The 22,815-nt window shown below is 36.6% G+C and overlaps 1 protein-coding gene across 2 annotated transcripts; it reads left to right on the top strand.

The window, feature by feature from the left end:
• Positions 1–887: 887 nt before the first annotated feature.
• Positions 888–21,703, top strand: Esd (esterase D). 2 transcript variants are annotated; one of them, XM_020176604.2, is made up of 9 exons: positions 888–967; positions 3,740–3,814; positions 9,430–9,518; positions 12,882–12,980; positions 13,663–13,787; positions 15,263–15,382; positions 17,439–17,537; positions 18,377–18,544; positions 21,471–21,703. In XM_020176604.2, exons 2-9 carry the CDS (start codon positions 3,747–3,749, stop codon positions 21,549–21,551), a joined length of 849 nt encoding a protein of 282 aa, XP_020032193.1. In that variant the 5' UTR covers positions 888–967; positions 3,740–3,746; the 3' UTR covers positions 21,552–21,703. The 2 variants fall into 2 exon arrangements, with proteins under 2 accessions (XP_020032193.1, XP_073899485.1); XM_074043384.1 differs by lacking the exon at positions 18,377–18,544 and having other exon boundaries at positions 889–967.
• The last annotated feature ends 1,112 nt before the right edge of the window (positions 21,704–22,815 follow it).

Below are 22,815 nucleotides of genomic sequence, written 5' to 3'. Positions count from 1 at the left end.
AACTCCTCAGTCACATGTTTACAAATCATTTTTGTATTATTTATTTAGATACTTAATATTTGCCCATTTTATTATATTTTCATTATCAAGAATGTCAACCTCCCTTTGAATTTCAGTTTGCTTTCAAATCAAAATAATAATACAGATTCCTAATATTTTTTAAAGAATAGAATTTTTTGAATCTAGTTTCCAGAAGCCATTTCCCCTAGTGGTCCTTTCAGCAAGCTCAGCTACATCATTTGCAGGCCTAGAGCAAAACGAAAATGTAGAGCCCTGGCTCAAAAGCCCACTGACAATAAGAGCAAGTGCAGGCAGCACCTGACCTAGGGGCCCTTTGCAAATGCTCACGTTGTGCCACGAAGCCAGGAGGAACAACCCGTCTGACACTGGTGAAAACAGCCCTTTGTAGTGGTGTTTGATTTTCTCAAAAGACAAAGTACATTCACAGTTTGTTTAAATGAAAGAGGCAGAAAGTCAGTGAGATCTGTCGTTGATCATTAATCAGCAATTTGCACAGTGTTTTACTGAGGGAAGATTGGATCTGCAGGAGATTCCAAGTAACTCCACCAGGTAGGTGGACAGAGAGGATCTGGGGTGGAAGTGAGGACATGAAATGAAGCCCCGGTGTCTGAATGACCGTAAAGAGTTACACAGGAACCTTTTCCCTGAGTTAAGTGGACCAGCCATCGGCTTCTTAAAGGCTCGGCCTCTTGCTGCCCTCTCCTGGAACGTTCTTGGGACACTCGACAGAAGGAGGTGGGCAGGGGGCGGGGACACGGAGGGTGGGTGGGCAGGGGGCGGGGAAAAGGGCGAGCCCACGGAGGGCGGGCCAGGGTTGGGCGCGAAGGGGGGGTGGGACTGGAGGGGGTGGGATTAGGGGCGTGGCCAGCCCGGGTCCTAAAAGACTAAGTTGAAGCCTGGCTCTTCCCCTGTGGTGGCTTCTGTCTCGCTTCCACCGCTGCTCCAGGTAAGATGGGGTTCTAGCCTAAGCCGGGTCGTATTTGGCCTGTGTGGGGCTGGGGCAGGGGCCTGGTCGGGGCGGGCATCTGCAGGCCTAGCGCCACCAAGCCGTGGCCGGGAGCCCGGACCTCGTCGCTCCCCGCATTTCGGCGCGGAGCTCCCGGTCGCGCGTGACCAGCGCCGGGCGCGCTGCCTTCAGGGACGCTGCTGTCCGCGGTGCCCGCCGCGCTGTGCGGCTTTTCCCAGCGCGCGGAGTAGATGTCACCCTACCTGTGGCGCCAGGGGACAGCGGTGACCGTCTGCGTCGGGGGCGCGCACCAGGGTGCGGACGGTGCGGGGAGGGTGGGGCGGTACCGCGTCTCTGGACTCAGTTGAAAATTCGGGTCGCACAGTGAACTGAGAACTCAATAGGGAACCGCCAATTTTGTTGGGGTCATTTTTGATTTAATAATTAAATAAAAATGACTAACAATTTCTAAGGACTTCTACCAATTTAAAAAAAGCATTTTCATGTTTCTTTTACTACAAGTATTAGTTTAGAGTTTTAATTAAGGAACATTCAAAGAGCAGTGGTAGGAGACTACTTGTGGGATAATAACAAAGTGAATAACAAAGTTTGAATGATACAAATAAAAGGCCAGCTAAGTTTTTAATGTTTCACATTGTAAATTCAAACATTCAAACAGAGACACAATTATTAAGTTCCTCTTTTGTACCAGATACAGGCTTAGTGTATCACGTTTTGAGAAAGCAGACATAGTCCCTTTGCATTAAAAAAAAAGATTCCTTGTCGAGTTCTTTAGCAAATAAATTTTATTCCTTGGTCCCATATATATATAAAAATGATTCAGTGTCTGCCTCTGATTTTATTGTTTAAAGCTGGATCATGAATAACTGAGGTTTATATATAATAACACCGTATAGGCAGTTTGTCATTTTTAAGAAGTAATCTTTTGTAGACTGAAAACATAAATTACATATTAACAGACGGTAGTTTCTCTGTGTGTGATTGTAATACCCTAATCCCATAGCATTAGTCAATCTTGGAATGTACTTTCTTGTTTTTAAAACATTTTTATTGGTATGTGGTAGTTATACAGGGGGTTTCATTGTGATATTTCTATGCATGTGAGCAATGTACCCCAGTTTGGTTCGTCCCCTCCATTATTGTGCCTTTTCTCCCATTCCCCTTCTTAAAGGCTTCAGTAGGATTCAGTGTTCAGTATTCATAGATGTATAGAAAAATATGTCACCATATTCACTCTCCTTTATCCTCTTCATTTACCCTACCCTCCTGCGAGTACCCTTGAAGTGTACTTTTTTTTTAAGTACTTAAGGGCTGTAGAGAGGCAGTACAACCAGGCAACTGAGAGTAGGAACTCTGGTGTCAGACTCCCTGAGTTCAAATGAGAATTTTCCAGTGTAAAACTAATTATCTAGACTTACTAGAGGATTCCTTGAAGATGAGATTTAACTGTTCTCATTTAGGATTTTGCAAAGGCATTTCCAAAATTAGCCTTTTAAGATTGTCATTACATGTCTTTATGAGAGTAATCTGCAGTTTAATCTGGTGGACATATAGTGGTACGTTTCACAGAGGCCACCAGAGTGGTACTACCTGTTCCTGGTGCCTGAAGCTTTCATTTCCTCTGTAAAACCTAGCATTTTACATTTTAATGCTGTGCCTCTATGGGGTGGGAAGGAAATCCTTGAGTTGTACACATCAGAATCAGTTCAAATTCCTCTTTGCTTAACAAGTACTTAATCTAAAAATGACTTTCCCATTTAATTTACTTTTTTTTTTGAGGTACTGAGGTTTGAACTCAGGGCCTTCCACTGTTTACCCATCATTCTACCACTTGAGCCATGCCCCAGCCCTCCATGTGTTATGTTTGTTTGCTTGGTGACACTGGAGTTTAAACTCAATGCTTTGTGCTTGAGCCACACCTCCAGTCCTTTTTGCTTTAGCTTACTTTTGAGATAGCATCTGGCATTTTGCCTGGAAAGTCTGGGACCATGATTCCCCTACATCTTTTCCCCTATAGCTGGGGTTACAGGTGTAACCACTAGGCCTGTCTTCTTTTTGGAAGCAGACTCTTTGTTTTTTGGCCCCGGCTGTCCTCGAATCACAATCCTCTCATCTCCACTTTCGGAGTATCTGGGATTAAAAGTGTGAGCCACCACTTCTGACCTGACAAGATGTTCTTTTAATTTACTACTAACAGGCATATGTTTACTTGTTCTTTTGTTTTAAAAGGAGATATATTTTTCTGAAATTTGTGTATTACCTTTTCTCAAAAACTCCCAAAGAATGAGTAATTTGATTGTTTTAACATATAAAAAAAAAACCTATTTCACGAAGATGTTACCTGTAATTATCAAAATAATTGTCACATCTTCCTCCTCTTATAAAATCTTAACTTTTTGTTTCAATACCCCAGTATTGAAATTATAATATATAAATTATAATTACCAATTGATAACTTCAGATCTTTAAAAAAGATCTGATTTAAAAAAATTTAGGATAATATACAACAATCACTAAAAGCTTATTAATAAATTAGTAACAATATAACAAAGTACTAATGTATTCTAGTAAGAAGTATAAATAACAAAAGCAAATGTGAGTATTATTCTCTTAATATTATTTAGCAGGCATGTGAGAAAAAGTTCTAGGTAGAAAATAGGTGTATGGTCAAATAATTTGAAAAACAGTTTTGTTTCAAGGTTTTCAAGAATTGAGTCTTTAAAAATTAATGCGATTAATCTTCACTAATAGGAGAAGAATGGCACTGAAACAGATTTCCAGAAACAAGTGCTTTGGAGGATTTCAGAAAGTTTTTGAACATAACAGGTAACTATTAAGATACAGATAATTTTAGATGTCTCTCAATCAATTTTATTGAATTTTTTATATAACTGTTTACATAGTGGTATAACATTTTACTTTTAGACCTGCCTGTTTCTCTCTGTGTATGTCTCTCTCTCTCTTTCACCTTCTATTTGACAATTTCACCAACTTAATTGGCTAAGCACTGGACTTATGAGTTGAAGAGGAGCCTGAACAAAGACTATCTTCAAGCTTTGACTTGATGGCCTTCTAAAACGTTGTGAAAAGGTCTATATTGCCACTAAAATTCTGAGAACATCTTTCTTGAGAATTTTTTAATGTAAAAGACACCTGGCCTTGATAAAGAAGGCAACTTACTAAATGCCTGCATTTGCCTCTGTTGCTTCCCCAAATCTGACTGACATACATTGAGTAAAGACGGCTCACACACACACACACACACACACAAACACACAGAGAAAGGCATGAAGAAGCAGGGGTCACATCCTGCAAGTAAAACTACCTTCAATATTATTATCCATTTCTTTCTATTATTATTATTCTTAATACCTATGTATCTATGTATCAACCAAGGGCTCATAGGCCAAATTCAATTCATGACCTTTGCATATATGGCCCTAGAGCTATGATGAACATCTGTGACCTATCTGATAAGAAACACTAATCCTGAACTCCAGTTTTTGTGTGTGTGTGTGTGTGTGTGGTTCTGGGGTTTGAACTCAGGCCATCCTACTTTCAAAGCAGGCACTGTACCACTTGAGACATGCCTTCTGCCATTTTGCTTTGGTTATTTTTATAGAGATGGGGTCTTATGAACTATTTGCCTGGGCTGGCCATGAACCTGATCCTTCCAATCTCAGCCTCCCATGTTATCTGAGAATACAGGCATGAGCCACCAGCACCCGGCTTTGAACTCCAATTAAGCAAAACAGTATCTCCCTGTTATTGATTGAATGGTGTCCTCCCCAAAAAGATATGCTGAAATACCTCAGAATATGACCTTTGGAAACAGAACTGTTGCATACAGAACTAGTTAAGATGATGTCAAGAAAGGTTAGGCCCTTTCTTACAAGAGAGAAGACGGTGAAGACAGACCACACTCCATGTCATCAACACCAGGTGATGATACAGGCAAAGACAGGAGTGATGCAGACACAAGTCAAGGAATGCCAATGATTGCTGGCCACCACAGAAACTAGGAGGAAGCAAGGAAGGACTCTACCCAGCATTGCAGAAAGAAGTCCACCTTGATTTCAAACTTCTAGTTTCCAGACCAAAGAATAAATCTGTTCTGAGCTTCGCAGTTTTGGTACTTTGTTATAAAGGCCCTATGAAACTATTATAACACCCCATGTCCCCCTAAATTAATTCCATCCTTCTTATTAGATTTTGTATTACAAAAACTTATAGCCAATTACTTTGAATATTAATAAAAATATTATGAAAAGTAAAAAAAAAAAAAAAAAAAAGAAGCAGGGGTCAGCAGCTAATCACAGCAGTTTAGAAACAGGAATACAGGTGGACAGGGCACTACCTACAGCAAAGCTTAGAGACCTAAATCCTAAACATCAGCAAGAGAAAGCTGAAAAGTGACAGTTAAATGCAGCCTTAGGAAATGAAGCTATCAAGTACACCTGGGAAAGATAAATTGGAACTCAGTAAAAAGCAATTAGTCAAAAGTTTATTTTAAAAACAAATTCCATATTATCCCATCATTCTTTGTATACAGGATGCTACCTTTCCCCAGTTCTGGGCAATGATTGGAGGTTTATTCTTTAGTGAAGGTGTACTTGATGGGAAGTGTAGTAATGTAAGTACAGTAAGCAAATACTGGTACACTGAATTTCTTCCATTTGTTTCCAGAACATGGGGAATTAAATTTATAACCTTTTAGAAGAGTTTTCTTTGGGAATTTGACTACTCTAAAAGAAGAGGTCTCTTCTTTATTTTGCAAACAAAATAGCCCAGCCAGATATCATTCTACAGTGAAGAAATGACTGACATCCCTACCAGGCACACTGTTTTCAGTCACATTTTTAGTGTTCCGCTCTTAAATAGGAGTAGGTGGCTAAAGAGCTCTAGACACTCATGTGACTCCTCAAATTCAAAACACATATACTTATGGCAGAAAAGCATTGAAGGAAACAGACTGAAGGAGATAAACTTCAGAAGTACTGCTGTTGGCCTGGGGGTGTGCTTCAACCAAAGCAGGAGAGCCTGCCTATCAAGTGTGAAGCCCTGAGTTGAAACCCCTGGACTGCCAATCAGAAAAACAAACAAACACTGTTACACAGGTTACTCCAGAGGAACCTGCACACCCATGTTTATTGCAGCACTATTCACAATAGCCAAGTTATGGAAACAGTCAAGATGCCCCACTACTGACGAATGGATTAAGAAAATGTGGTATCTATACACAATGGAATTTTATGCAGTTATGAAGAATGAAATGTTATCATTCACTGGTAAATGGATGGAATTGGAGAACATCATTCTGAGTGAGGTTAGCCTCAGAATGGCTCAAAAGACCAAAAATCGTATGTTCTCCCTCATATGCGGACATTAGATCAAGGACAAACACAACAAGGGGATTGAACTTTCATCACAAGATAAAAGCGAGAGCACACAAGGGAGATATGAGGATAGGTAAGACACCTAAAAAATTAGCTAGCATTTGTTGCCCTCAACACAGAGAAACTAAAGCAGATACCTTAAAAGCAACTGAGGCCAATGGGAGAAGGGGACCAGGAACTAGAGAAAAGGTTAGAACAAGAAGAATTAACCTAGAAGGTAACACCCACGCACAGGAAATCAATGTGAGTCAACTCCCTGTATCCTTATCTCAACTAGCAAAAATCCTTGTTCCTTCCTATTATGGCTTATACTCTCTCTACAACAAAATTAGAGATAAGGGCAAAATAGTTTCTGCCGGGTATCAAGGGGGTGGGGGGGAGAGGGAGGGGGTGGAGTGGGTGGTAAGGGAGGGAGTTGGGGAAGGGGGGAGAAATGACCCAAGCATTGTATGCACATATGAATAATAAAAAAACAAACAAACAAACAAACCCATGTACTACTGATACTGTCCAAGGCATAGGAGATGATACTGACTTCTGACATCGGGAAAATGATATTAAAAATATTGAAGAACAAAACAGAGCCCAGAAATTTAAAATTTGATAGTAGAAATAACAACACTCCTTAGAAAGATTCATTGATAAAATTGAGCTTCCTAGAAAGTAGGACAAGACCAAAATGGGAGATTAGGGAGAAAAGATAAAATTAGAGGACTAGTCCAGGAAGCCCATTATCTATTAGGAGTTTTGAAAAATAAACAGATGTGGCTATAAAAGATAAAGAAATCTTGAATTCTTAAAGTGAATGGTTTAAATTGCTAGTCTGAAAAAGTGGTCCAGCATAATAGATGAAAATACACCGGCAACACTGAAGCAAGTGCATTGACAGCAAAGACAAAATTCCCAAACATCCAGAGGGAAGAAATGTATTAAGAAATTAAGAATCTTCAAAGATACAGGTTAGCTCGTGGACAATACCAGAATCAAGAAGGCAGTGGCATTGCCTTCAAACTCCTGAAGGATAGCTTCCAGGCCTGTCACGTCACTTACGTGTTCACAATAAGATGAAGACATTTTTGAATACATACGTGTATTTCCCATGCAGCTCTTATACAGGCAACTGGACCAAATGTGGACCATTTGTGCTTCACCAAAATGAGGGACTGAAAAGCAAGAGAGCTGAGTACATGTGATAGGAAAGAGGATCAGAAGGGAAGGAATTTCCAGATGAGCGTGGTGATGCTAAGGCAGCATATCAGAAAGTCAGAAGACAACAATAGCCAGTAGTCACATGCACCCATTCCAGTTAAACTAATTATGCATCTAACATTCAGTCTTCTGGCCACACTTCAGAAGCTCAGTGGTTAGCTACAGGGACTGGAAGCTGCTGTATTGAGAATGCAGGTATGGGACATTTTTATCATTGTAGAAAGTTCTGTTGGACCATATTGGTTTGGTGAGATTTTAAAAGTCTTTTTTTTTTGTACAAAATAATAGGCTTCATTATGATATTTTCAATCATGTATATCATGTGTTTGGATCATATCCATCCCCTCATTGTCCTCAATTTTTTTAAGAAAGTGAAATCTATGCAATTGACTATTTGAAAGGAAATTTATATAACTGGATGAGAGGGGAGTTTGGTGTTGAATTAGTGATAAAACAGAATGGCCATAGCAAACCCTATGGTTGAGATTCTGTTCCTTGGTAATGAGCAAAGTCCTAATGACCTGAGAGGGACAGAAGTTTGAGAAGCTTGCTTAAGTAGGTGTTAATCATACTATTGTTTGAATTGCTTCAGACCTGATTTGTTCCACAACTGCTGGAGAGAGGACTTTTAAACAAAAACCATTTGTAAGAACACTTCACATGGGATCTACCCTGTTGACAGTTTTTCTCTGCCACTTATTTTGTAGATTTCTCTCTCTCTCTCTTTTTTTTTTTTTTTTTTGAGCATTTATTGCTTTTAAGAAATTTTTAAGTGAACAGGAAAGGTTGTTTTTTTTCTTTTTTTTTTTTTAACACAGGGTCTCCCCACATAGCCCAGACAGCCCCGAACTCTCAGTCTTCCTGCTTAACTTCCCAAGTGCAGGGATTAAGTTGTGTGCCTCCTCATCTAGCTTAGAAAAGGTCTTAAGGTACAGAATGCAAAGGCAAGGTGGTAAGTTAACTAAAATCTGCCGTAATGGGAAATAGATAAAAACTGAAACTGAAAAAAATTAAGAAACAGCAGTGAAAGGATGTTATTTAGATGTGGTGCTAAGTAACAGAAGAATCAGATGATAAAAGGTAAAATGCTCTTGAATGTGACGAATTGAAAAGTTGTGGGTAAGGGAAAAGTAGTTTCTTACAGGGCTTATAGAAGAATCCACTGTTTGTAGTTCCATTTACTTCAAATTATCTGTACACACATAACTAATGAAAGAATAGCTATTTGTTCTGAAGCAGTAAGTTGACTTACATCTATGTGATTTTGTAAATAAGCCCATGAGAGGTCATTGTTGCATAAATTACTGTTTACATGGGAAAATAACTGAGGTTTTTTTTTTTTATCAAGATTGTCTTAGCTAGTTGTAACCATTGTGATTGTGACAAAATATTAATGATGAAAGAGCAAATTAAAGATGTGCATTTCAGTGCCCATGAACAAACATGGGATTTAAGATAGTTGGAATTCATTTTCATCAAAGCTATTGTTCTGTTTCTTTGGACATAGAAACATTTTTTCTTGTAAGAATAGAAGTGCTACATTGAGCATTACATTTATTTTTCTTGACTTATTCTGCTCCAGATGACTATATTTCATGCAAAGCATAGGCTCGGCTTGGTCAGTGGATCAGTGTTCTGAACTGGCTCCATTCTTTCTTCAAAGGATAAAGTATATTCCTTAAATGTTGGTGGAATTACTTACTTTGGACATTAGATCACTTTTTTGACACTATACTATATATTTTATATTTTACATAATGCTTAATTTTTTTATTCTGTCTTGATTAATAAAGAGCATTAATATTTGCTGTGGTTTGGTCATTGTTAAAATTGTAGTGTTGAGCTGAAATGCAAAATGAAATTTGCTATCTACCTACCACCAAAGGCAGAAACTGAAAAGTGCCCTGCACTATATTGGCTGTCTGGTAAGTATTACACACTGAATTTTATGAAGGAATTTCTGTTTCTTTTTAATTGGCTTATTTTCTTTTATTGGTATGCTTTCTGAGCCACTGGTAAAAGTTTGTAGAGGCCTGTCATAATCTGCTTTGAAACATTATCTTGAAACTAATTTCAGACCTATGAAATTCTATTTATTTCACCTTTTCAATTAGACTAAGTGACATAGCAGAGGATATAAAATTCTGTACTCAATGGCAAGGACTTGGAAAATTTATTTACTTAATTTATACTTGCCCAAGCATTTTTGAGTTTGTAGAGAGTTTACTAGTCAAATGGGACAATTTTAGATGAAGGCAGGGTACTGTGATACACTAATTAGAAACCACAGACAAGAACTTCCTACAGTATCCTCTATACTATCTTAATTGGACTCAATAGAGCATCTTTGGTAGCAATCTGGAAAGTCTTAGAGAACACTAATTCTTCTTCAGTGATTAGAATTCTTAATCAGACTGCAGAGTAGAATGTGGGAGAGTAAGACTTTGACAGGAGCCAAATGAGCCAATATGCTAACTTTTCTTTCAGGACACTTTTGGAAGCAAATATTACACTGAGAGTTAAAGCAACCAAATTTTTTATTTGTGTAATGAACTGTTATTTTGTTTCCTTAAAATTAGTTCTGATAACATTGATTCACTAAATCTTCCTTAAGAATGTATCATCAAGGATAAGCCCTAATACCAGTCTTTGAAAATGAAAATAAATATTTCACTTTATAAGGTCAAAGTTAAGTATGTAACTTTTATTAAGTGTGATTTTAACTTAATAAAGTATTTCTGTGACAAATGAAGAACACGAATTTTACCAGGAGAGAATTAGATATTGTAAGAAACATCCACGAAAAAATTAAATTTTAATTGTTTTAGAAAACATAACATGTATAGCTAAAGATAATCTTAGAAATCAAGTGATCTATAGAATGAAAACTGAGATGCTGAGTAGCTAAATAAATGCCTATGAACAAGTTTTCTGACTCACAGTCCAGACCTATGTTCAGTCTTTGCCCCTTTTTGTATTTTATTTCTGGTGAGTGCTATTAAAGTCATTTATTTTGACTAAAGATTTTGTCATGGGTACTGTAATAATCAGACCTTAAATTCCTGACCAGAATTGAAATGGATTATCTAAGCTTTATGAGTATTAAATACAGGATTTTTGTTAGTTTACATCAAATGACAGGACAGTTTGCTTAGGGAGATGCTGAAGAACAGGTAAATCCTGGGAATTAAATCTGGTTTTCTGAGAAAAGGTAAGATTGCCTGGCTAGTGAATTTGAGAAATGATGATGAAAGAATTCCACAATGTTTATTTTCCAGTAAGTTGAAGGAGAACAATGGCAAAAAGGTTACATCAATTGTTATCTTGTTAAAAATGATAAATTAGCTGAAATCCAAACTAAAGTCTTCAAAGTTAGCCCCTATATGGTAATTCCTATCATTCCCAAGTCACGGTGACTTTCAGAATAGTTCTTAGTTCCCTGTATACCTAAGAAAACATATGTCTGCACAAAAACACATCAATGTCTGTAGCACCTTGTGATTGTCAAAAAGTGGAAACAAACTAGATGTCCTCCAGAAGATGACCTCTTCTGATAAAATGATACCACAAGAAATGTGGTATATCCATAGAATAGTAAGTTATTTTGTAGTTTTTTTCATTTTTCAATAGAATAATACTAAGCAACAAAAAAATAATGAAGTCATCATACATGCTACAACATGGATGAACCTTGAAAACATTATGCTAAGTGGAACAAACCATTTTGAAAAGACTACATATTCCATTTGTATAAGTGCCCAGAATAGGCAGATTCATAGAGACAGACAGTAGACTGGAGGTCAGGGAGGGGATTGGGATAACCAGGGTGTAATTACTAATGAATGAGGTTTCTTTTGAGCGATGAAAATGTTCTAAAATTAGTGGTGATGGTTGCATAACTGAAAATATTCTAGCAGTCATTAAATCGAGCACTTACCTGAGTAAAGTAGGTTTCATTAATAACTACATACCCTATCAATTTAATCATACACTCCTGTAATGATATTTGTAACTTCATGTCCTAGAGGAAGTTATTAATTTAACACATTTATGGGCAACTACTTCAGGGGTCTTGAGGTTATACATAATTAGCAATGTTAAGTGTGTTTTATAGTTCATATTGCACCATGCCTATTCATAAGCTTCCATGTTGCTAATTACCCACGAATTAGGATATGTTGCACTGACCACTGAAAACTTATGTGAGGTGGTGTTTAGCTCAAGCATTATCGCTCGCTCAAGGCCCTTCTCCCATCGCTGTAGTCTTAGGTACATCTGGTAAGATAATTTCGTCATCTCTTTATCACATGACTGAAAAGTACAGCTATAGGAAAAATGACAACATGTGCTAAAACTGAATTTAAGGAAGGTACCTGGTCATCATTCTTCTCTTGTTCAGTGAAGAATACAAAGACTCATGTTTGCTAACACCCTGCTGGGGTTGTTTTAATATTGACCGTCTGCCCTATATTGCCGTTTAACAATATTGCTGGATTCCCAAATCATCCAGTCTAAAGAATTACAGTAATTTAAACTTCAGCTACTTAGAAAGCATAATTACAGGATCATTTAACCTAAGACAGTTCTTAGCAGTTTTGGTGTTAGTGGCTGCCTAAGAGCCAGGTACAGAGTGGGCCATAGTGCCGTACTTCCCTTATTCCGCACAGGTATCATTTCCATGACATCCCCTTCCTCACCTGTGTACCAAACTCTGCGGATGCTCAATTTCCTAATATGAAATGGCATTTAAGCTGATTGAAACATTACACAATGAATATATAGATTAAAATGGCACCACTTTCATATGTACACCTTTTATGCTTTTATATATCAGTTTAAAAACTAATAAAAATATAAAATAAAAGAATTTTTAAAAGATAGGATTTTGGCTTTTTTTTTTTCTTCCTTCCATACGGGGCCTTCAACTCAGGGCTTATACCTTCAGCCACTCCACCAGCCTCTTTTTTTCTGATGAGTTTTTTCAAGATAGGTAGGGTCTTTCGAACTATTTCCCCCAGCTGACTTTGAACCACAATCCTCATGATCTCTGCCTCCTAACTAGTTACGATTAGAGGCATGAGCCAGTGGTACGTGGCTTAAAAAAAAAAGTTCTTAGATTAATACCGTTGTAAATTTTGTAAAAAAAGAAACTTTCTTATCTTACTCAAATTATTTCTAATGCAAAAATAAAATTTTTGTAAAACAAGTGAGCATATTCTCCTGTATTATAAAACAATTAAAGCTTATAATCAATTCTGGCATGAGATAACAAAACTTTTGATCTTTAGGTTTAACTTGTACAGAACAAAATTTTATAACGAAGTCTGGTTTTCATCGAGCTGCCTCAGAACATGGCCTTGTCGTCATTGCTCCAGACACCAGCCCTCGTAAGTATCTTTTTCAGAGATCCTTTCTAAAGATCTCCATCTTCAAGTCTAAATAAAACTGGTGTAGTATACAGATGAATGTACATTCATGTCCTAGTTTTTCTATTGTCTCTTAACCTCTCAGGTGCCATCATGATTAAAACACCGTGATGTATGCACTAGGCTAGAGTGATTCCAGAGTACATAAGGAAACTTTAGTTCAAGATAGTGAATTGACTGCAGATATGTGTCTCTCTTCCCTTCTGCAATCACAGTGATAAAGAGAGTTAAAGAAGTGTTGGTAGTCAGGAAGGGACATAGAGATGAGATCTCTACACAGCTCTGAAAGACGGAGATGACATGTCCTTTGTAACAGAGTAATGAAGGGTATATATTCAGAATACTTAGGAGGAACTGTATCAATCAATAAAGCTCCTTTCTTTGTTCCTTTTCCTGGCAACTGAATTCTCCAGGTTGGAAGGTCATTCATTCCCTCTCTCATCTCATTGACCAAAGCTAGCCACATTCAAGGACAAAAGGGACAGGAAGTATAATTGCACCGTGTACCCCAAAAGGGAGAAAGCACACAGTGTTTGGCAGACAGCTCTAGTGCAGATGAACTTGTACACTCATCTAAAAGTGTGGCGTTGAACATGAGGACCGATTACCGAATAGATGAAATCACCAGGTTTTTCCTTTACAGGTGGCTGCAATATTAAAGGAGAGGATGAGAGCTGGGACTTTGGCACCGGCGCTGGGTTTTATGTGAACGCCACTGAAGACCCTTGGAAAACCAACTACAGAATGTACTCTTACGTGACAGAGGAGGTAATTTAATTTGTATTGTAATTATTAACTGATGGCTGCCAAGAGTTTGATTTTAGGCACAAAGTCCTTTCAGTCCTGAGAATTTTAAACTGTGCTATGGTATTGGAGAATCTATTTTGTACATTTTTATAAGCATCTTTGTGAAGATCCTAAAATTTTGCTAGTATTAGTTTATTTGCTGCTGCTAACATCAAATATACATTTAAGTATTTTAGTAATTATTTTGCAACCTGTGCATACTGCCCAGAATATCAAAGAAAATAGTGTATTAAACAACAGTTCATTTCCTGACAGCTGGGTGACTCAGCTATATTTTGTAGTGACAAAGCAACACATAATTAGAAAGGACAAGTGGTAAAACATTCTTCTATCAATAATATTGATGTGTAGCTTGTGCATTTTTATGCATTTATGATTTTATTATATATATCATAAAAACTTAGATCCAATAATTAAAATTCCAACCACTCCAACTCTTCTATTTATTTATTTGTTTGTGTATTTATTTATTTATTTATTTATTGTACTAGGGTTTAAACCCAGGGCCTAACACATGGTAAGCAAGAATCCTACCACTGAGCCATACCCTCACCCTAGGGAACAATTATGTTTTGGTATATTCCAGACTTTTAAGTTTTCATTTCTGTATTTGTATTTGAGACAGGGTCTCACTGTGTAGCCCATGCTGGCCTCACAATTGCCCTGCAGCCCAGAGTGACCTCAAACTCATGATCCTCCTGCCTCAGTGTCCCAAGTGCTAGAATTACAGAAATGCACCACCATACCCAGCCAATACTTGTTTCTTTCACTAATTTTAACCTAATTATAAAACTTTTTTAATCTTGTCCTTTATTTCAGTTGTATAAAATAGGTATCTCCAAATATTCTAATTTCAGCAATTGTATATTCTGTCATAATCTATTTATGTTTTATATATATTTTACCATATCAAACATTACTACATTATCTATGTGCATAGTCCCCCCTTCTGTACTTTTCCCTTATTACAGATTCTAAGAAGTGAAATTACCAGGTCAAAACTTGACACTTTTTGCAGAGTTTGCATCATCTTCCTAACTTCCTCAACTTGCTTTTTAAGAAATTTGTACCATATTCAGGAGACAGAGATCAGGAGATCAGAGTTCAAAGCCAGCTCAGGACAGCAGTTCGTGAGACCCTTTCTCAAAAAACCCATCACATAAAAGGGCTGGTGGAGCGGCTCAAGTTGTAGGCCCTGAGTTCAAGCCCCAATACCACAGAAAACAAGACAAAACAAAACAAAAAAGTTTGTACCATATATTTTCAGTGATGTATTAATAACCATTGCCTACCTGAGGTTTTTCTTTCTTTTCTTCTCTATTAGTTTATACCATTTAATTTGTAAGTACTGATTGTGCAATTATTGTATATAATTTAGAACAATTCTAAACTTACTTTCTCTTGTATCTTTTATTATACTACAAAATTCTTTCTAGCTTCCCCAACTCATAAATGCCCATTTTCCAGTGGACCCCCAAAGGATGTCTATTTTTGGCCACTCGATGGGAGGCCATGGAGCTCTGATTTGTGCTTTGAAAAATCCTGGAAAATACAAAGTAAGATTACCCAAGCTCCTAGTGATAAATATTTCTCTTGAATATTATAATGTTAAGACCTTAGATTGAAATTATGATATTGTTGTTTCAGAATCAGAACTAAACTCTTCTAGGGTTGGGTATTTCAGGAGGTTGACAAGAAGGCATTCACTTTGATTATATGATATATGTACTACAGAATCAGAAGCACAGAAATTCTATCAGTGTTTTCTTTTTGGCCTATTAGAAGCATTATAAAATGTTGTTTATCTTTTCCATTGCTTTTTTCAAACAAATTTTTACCATGTTTCTTCCGCTTTCTAGGCTTTTTTTTTTTTTTTTTTTTTTTTTTTTGTGGCACTGTTGTTTGAACTCAGGGCTCCAGGCTGCTAGGCTGGCACTCTACCACTGGAGCCACACCTCCAGTCTTTTGTGCTCTGGTTATTTTGGAGATAAGGTCTCACTTTTTGCCCAGACTGGCCTGGACCACGATCCTCCTATTTTGTTCTTCCACTATACTGGAAAGACAGGTGCCTGCCACCATGCCCAGCTTTTTTCCTGGAGAATGGAAGTTTGACACACTTTTTACCTGGGCTGGCCTGGAACCCCAGTCCTCTTTATCTCTGCCTCCCTTGTATCTTGAGATGACAGATGCCACCACACCCAGCTGTTGGTTAAGATGGAGTCGTGTGAACATTTTGTCCAGGCTGGCCTTGAATGGTGCTCCTGGTCTCCGTCCCCCAAGTTGCTAGGATTAAAAGCATGGGGTCACTGGCACCAAGCAGATATTCTATATTAATATCGTTGGCCCACTATCTTATCATTTATCTTTATTTTTACTAGAAATCTCTTTCTACGGTTGAATTTGATTTTTTTTATTGTTGTGCTGGGGGTAGATTGTGGCACTTATAAAAGTTCTTACAATATTTCAAACATATCATACACTCTATCCGAATTTGATTTTCTGAGGTAAAAGATGGTCACGCTTTGTAGAAGTTTAAGAATTCTGTGTTCCTAAGACCTATAATGAAAATTGAAATGCGGTTTGAATGAAAAACACCACTCAGCCTTTCAGAATATTTATTTGATGCCTTATAGGTTGACATTTTTTTGTGTAAATGATCCAGGTTTGAATAACCGTCATACGAGAGTGCCATACTTTGTCTGTAGTGTTATATGCACAGAGCACTACGTTACAAGAATTGAAAAAGGAAAGAAATGTATGGTAAAGCAATGATCATTTTAAGATTGCTTATGTTTTTATAACCATGGGCTAGTCCTTAATTATCTTCAGACTTGTTGAATCCATTTGCTGTCTTTAGGAGAGACTTCTTAGAAATTTCAGGTGAGCTACTGAGAAATGAACTATTTCTCATAGGTTTCAAAAGGGTTTTATTTTCCTGTTTTAAAAAAATAATAAGGCAGTCAATTTATTGTGTCTGAGGCAGAAAAGCAAACTTAAATTTTTGGTCCTTTAAAAATGCTAGTAGTTTGGGTGAATTCAACTATGATGTATTTGATATATTGTAAGAACTTTTGTAAATGCCACAATGTACCCTACCAAAACAAACTAAGTCATTATTGGTAAGTATGTACATTGATAAGTATTCTAAAGCAGAGAAATCCCATATTTTCCCCAGTGAAAAACAACATTGTATAGAATACAAAATTGAAGTAGAAATTCTGTCCTACATAAAAGCATTCCTCACTGCTTTCTTGGCACTGTTGAAAAGAACTGATGCTTCAGATTGAGTAATATCTTCAAGTTCACTAAGGTTGGCATGAAGTGTTTTATATTACTACAGATTTATTCTCAGTGGAAAAAAGTGGAAGCTCTGAACATGCACATCTGTTAGTACCATAATTAAATTGTAGTGCATTGCTTTGCATTAAGTGTCTACATGTATTAGTTCTCTTAATAGAGTACACAAAAGATACGTTATGAAGAGGCCCACAGTTGAGATCTGTTGTCCACAGTGTTTTCATGGCTAGTCATAATTTTTAAGAAAATTGTGAATATATTTATATTAGATTTAGCAAAATGTAACTTATTTTTAAATTTCTTTGGTTTATGAAGTCTGTATCAGCATTTGCTCCAATCTGCAACCCAGTGCTCTCTTCTTGGGGCAAGAAAGTCTTCACTGGATATTTGGGAACAGATGAAAGTAAATGGAAGGTAGGTACTGGATGACTGTGTCCATACTCATTCTTCAGTCTGTTAAAGTTGTTTAAATGCTGCACATATCATAAATACTGTATTCTTAGTCACTCAAATTAAGAGAATAATTGAATGTTTCTAGATTATGAGGCAAGTACTAGACCTTAGCTTGATCTAAATAGCAAAAGTATAAAAAAGCAAAATCCCATACTACTTTCTTTATTTTTGAAAACAATTTTTTATCTCTAGTAGTGTGTACATATTTTAACCCTTCCTATCTGTGGGTTCTACATCTACACTGAAGCACAAAACAGAATTTTTAAAAAAATTATGCCAGTACCACACACATGCAGACTTTTTTCCTTATCTATTTTGTAGACAGTGCAGTATGACAACTGTTACATCACATTTACGTTGTATTAGGTATTGTAAGTGATCTAGAGATGATTTAATGTATTTGGGAGGATGTTTGCAGGTTATATGCAAATACTATGACATTTCATGTACAGGACTTGAGCATCTGTGATTTCATTATCCTTGCAGTGCTGGTGCCACTTCCCCACAGATACCAAGGGACACCACTATCTAACAACTGTAAAACCCTAATTTCTAATTTCTTTGAATCATGAAAGATATTTTGAGGCACCTTTTATTCTGCTAATGTTTTATTTATATTTTTGCTTAGAAATTAGCAGAACTAAAAAATCATATTACTAAATTTAAAATGGTATGTCTGATTTGATCAGCCTAACACCTTACCTAACTTATAATTTCTTTTTGGATCTAATATTAGTATATTCTTAAGAATGTATGTCTGGGCAATTTTATTTTCGTTTTCAGTGTTTTTCTTTTTACAGGCTTACGATGCAACCCATCTTGTGAAGTCCTATCCAGGTTCTCACCTAGACATATTAATTGATCAAGGAAAAGACGATGAGTTTCTTTTAGACGGACAGCTACTCCCTGATAACTTCATTGCTGCCTGTACAGAAAAGAAAATCCCTGTTGTTTTAAGATTACAAGAGGCAAGTACTAGGAAACTTTAGTTTGATCTAAATAGCAAAACTATCAAAAAGCAAGTTCCCATACTACTTGTCCTAGCTTTATTTTAGAGTAGTATTAAGTAAGATCTGCTTACATTAAGACACTTGAAATGAAAGCCTTCCTATTAAGTTCATGATATCCAAGACCAAATTTGATAGAAATAGGAAAGTCTTTGACAAAGAATATGTACAAATTTCTCCCCATTGGCAAGCAGTAGAAAACCTGCAGTTTAATGCTTGAGTGATACACTTCATCTCCTGGATATACTTTCTTTACATACGCACAGCTGTTAACAGTGGAATAAGGCCAAGCTCCTCCCTTTGTTATGCTTCATTTTCTGTACCAATCCAAGTCTCAGAAGCTAAGCATTGTTGGTTTCACTTGCAATTCTGTATTATTTGACTTTTATACTACTCTGTTGTGCTACTTGGAATTTCTAGTGGTTGAAGACAATTATAGAATTGCAATTAGCTGTTAATTTTCCTTGACTAAAATGCTTTTGACTACCTACTACTCACCTATTCTGCTTTGATTGTTTAAAATCTGCTCATAAGCTGCAGGACATAATATAAACAAAATCTTTAGTACACAGTGTCTGCATATCTTGTGATCATTGAGTATCTATCCTTAAGTAATAGAACTTTTTAGATTCATTTGAATATTTATAATCACAACTACATTTTAGACTGACAGCCTAAACCTTGAGAAATCCAAATTCCAATTTGATTATACTTGTTTAGCTATACTAACAGTAGTTATAAGTGATGCACCAAATCACGTTATTTCCAAATGATCTTAACTTCATGGCATTAGCCACGCTGAATGCCTTGTCTACTCATGATGCTGTGCCAAGAAATTCTATTGTTTCTATAGACAAAGTTTCTGCCTGTCAACAGAGTCTGAACATCTCTGGAGTTTGTTGCAACAGCCTAGAGTTAGAACATAGAGGACACTGATAGAGGGAAAAGATAAATCAACCTATTTAAACACCTATAATCCCATTCAGTGAAGAAAAATACTGTGATTGGCTCTATTATGAGGAGTCAAGACAGAGCATCAATTCTTATAAGAAAGTATTAAAATCACCAATCACAATATTGAACTCAGTACAATTTTCACTCATCTTTCTTCTAGAAAAGTCATAAGATTGAGAACTACATGTCTGAGGCAGATTTAGGCTTGTTGTAATTGAATCAACAACTTAATGGACATGTCTGAGCAGTGTCTCCAGAGAGGCCACTTTCAGAGTTTTTTTCAGTCAACTTCCATTAACTTCAAATTACCTTACCTTTGAGAATTTTTTAATCATCTAATTATAAGTATAGTATAACTGTACTTCTTGGTGAAATAGGAGCTGTGAAAAAATAAATAAGCTGAAAATGACAGGGTATGTGTAAAGAAGTGGTCTAAAAAGGGAAAAAGAAAATGACTACAGTCATGTTTATGATTTCCCTAAGTTCATTCCTTTGCCTCTTTTTAGCTTGTTAAAAATTCACAATTTATACTCACACTTTGTCAGTTGTCAAAAAATTTGTTTTGAGAGGGAGGAATTAATGCATGGGAATATTTACTTATTTCATATAGCCTTTCATATTTGCCTTCAGGAAATATAAATTGAAAATAATAACAGCACAATTCTGATAGCTGATGTATGGAGATCAAAAGTTAGCCTGAAAGAGTCAGGTTAGTACATCCTACCATTAGTGATTAAAGTTACCTGGTTGGGAAGAAAATTCAGTGACCTAAGACTGGAAATTTCTAGAAGTAGTATTTCCTTCTAGGAGACTAGAGAGAGAGGCTGTCCTCTCTTCTCATGTCTCAGGACCTTTTGAAGATTCAGAGGCTGTTTTGGCCTCTCCTCCTGCCTTCTAGAGAAGAGTAAGAACATGGCAGACGGTTCCAGAAATGCAGGGCTCTCTCACTCATCATGCCAAGCAGATGTCTAGCACATAGACTGCTTGTTAAATGAATAGATGAAACCCTTCAAAAGTCTTCTTTGTACTGTGAAGAGACTTAACCTGGGGATTCAGATTTGAATTTTTCTAATTGGGTCTGGAAAATGTGTAGGAAAACACTGCCTGTTAGATAAATGTCCATCAGAGCTGCAGGAGCAGCTTCTTTTTAAGAGTTGAGTGGAGAATGAAAGAATGCATGCCTAGCAAGTATAAAACCCTGAGTTCAAACTCTAGTACCACCAAAAAAAAAAAAGAATTGGGAAAGAAATGTTTTTCTTTAAAATCTTTCTTCATGTAAGAAACTGTTCTTTAGCTCTAATTTAATTAGCTGGGAAAACTCTTATCATTATCTTGCAAAACAAGTAATTCCAAGGTTCAATGTTGGTCTTGACACCCTCCTGTCAGATTCACATCCAGACCAGAAAACTTCTCAAATGAAGTAGGAAGTAGGATTCTTAACATGATTTGTGATGGCTGTGTTTAGGCTGTGTGCCTAAATAATGATACAGCTTTAGGCATTTTTGTGTTCTTTCTCTGTATTTTTTGTGTGTGCCAGTATTTTCAGTCACTATTTTATTGATATCAGCATTCTGCTTTTCTGAGTTAAAATTTCTTGCCTGTGTTTCTAGGCTTTCTTCATTCTAATTCTTTTAATCCTTGTCAATATGACTGCATATTTAGTTAATGTGTCATTTCTTTTCTTTGTATATTAATGGCAACATTTAGAAACAACAGTGTACATGCTTAACTATATTTTTGCTGGTCTTTTATTCTGCAGTTTCAATGTTAAAGTATTAAGTATGACAACTTTGATTTAATTAAACCTTGCTTATATTGCAATACTTTATTCTCTGGCAAATTAAATGACAAGAGAGATACAATTAATGGCTGTAATATTGAGGTTTCTGAGTGGTAGACAAGTATCTTATCATCTCTGTTTTTGGTCTTCTAGGGTTATGATCATAACTACTACTTCATTGCAACCTTTATTACTGACCACATCAGACATCATGCAAAATACCTGAATGCATGAAGAACTTCAGACAAGAGAATCTCTTCGGGATTACAAAAGTTGTAATAAACCAAACTGCCAAGAGAAAAAGATTTCAAAACATTGGATTTCATAAAGCTAAAAGCACTTCCTTCTACAGTTGAATCACCTTCTGAATAAATATATAAAATCTCCTTCTGACTTAAAAAGTTATTTTGCCAGTGTTTACATAGGAAATATTTATTAACTTACAGTTTTTTCAGTGTCATTTGGGAATCCTTGTTGTATTAACCTCAGGTCACAATATATGGATATAATCCTATTAAAATTATGAAATGCTAAATCTGAGAAAAAGGATTTTAAAGGTAAGTTAGCCCAACTTCTCATTTCCAGACTTTGAACTTCTCAAGGTATGGACTGTCTTTGTCATGTCCATTGTTATCTATAGTGTCTAGCAAGTACTTGATATAATACCTGGTAGTTAACTATAGAACAAGGAAGTAGGCTCAGAAAGTTAAGTGACTGCCTCATCATTACACAGCAATCTGTGGGACAATTAAGATTAGTCATCATTATACTGCAATCTGTGGGAAAGCTAAGATTAGTCATCATTACACAGCAATCTGTGGGAAAGCTAAGATTACAAGTCAGGCTTCCTAAACTTCAGCTGAATGATTTTTCTTAATTTTTGAGCTGAATACATTGGAGAACATTGATTTTGAGGTATGTCAAAACTTTCAATAATTTTATAGTAAGATTCAATCTGAAAATGGAGACTTGCAAATTCTGTTACTATAAACAAATATTTTTCTTTAGTCAGAGGCAAAAATTTAACTTGGTGAGTTCACCAAGAAAAGCAATCAGTCTCTTGGTAAATACCAAATAGTATTCAGGAAGGGAAGGGAAGAGCACAACCAGGAGGGACCTCCAGGCATGAGCTCAAGCTGCTGTCCACAGGCAGAATGCCTCCTTTCCTAAGGAAGCCCTGGTCTTGCTTTTAATGCCTTCTTACTGATTGAGTGAGGCCCACTATATTTCTTCTCAGATTATAAGAATCCATCTCAATGACTTTACTGTAGAAAACAGATAATCTAAAACTAACTTCTCAGTACTAATTTTGGGTGCTTCTCGAAGTCATCTCGACATAATCAGATAAAGAAGCAGGCAAGGGAATCTTAGATTTCATGGGTTATATTAGATGTTTATTCCATCTTTCACTTTGAGAAGCAGTGCAGTACAGTGAGCCACCATTAAGAATAAAAGGACAAGTCACAAAATGCATAGGCTGCTTGCAACATGCTTATCT

Source organism: Castor canadensis, chromosome 10, assembly GCF_047511655.1.
Source record: "Castor canadensis chromosome 10, mCasCan1.hap1v2, whole genome shotgun sequence".
In the NCBI taxonomy this organism is placed as follows: domain Eukaryota; kingdom Metazoa; phylum Chordata; class Mammalia; order Rodentia; family Castoridae; genus Castor; species Castor canadensis.
Note: the sequence above shows the minus strand (reverse complement) of the source record. Positions and strands in the feature narration are given on the sequence as shown.

Coding starts and splice junctions, on each gene's coding strand:
- Esd (XM_020176604.2), top strand. CDS start 3,747: ATGGCACTGAAACAGATTTCCAGAAACAAGTGCTTTGGAGGATTTCAG. Junction 12,981..13,662: donor TGCTCCAGACACCAGCCCTC/GTAAGTATCTTT, acceptor TTTCCTTTACAG/GTGGCTGCAATATTAAAGGA. Junction 15,383..17,438: donor AAAATCCTGGAAAATACAAA/GTAAGATTACCC, acceptor TGGTTTATGAAG/TCTGTATCAGCATTTGCTCC.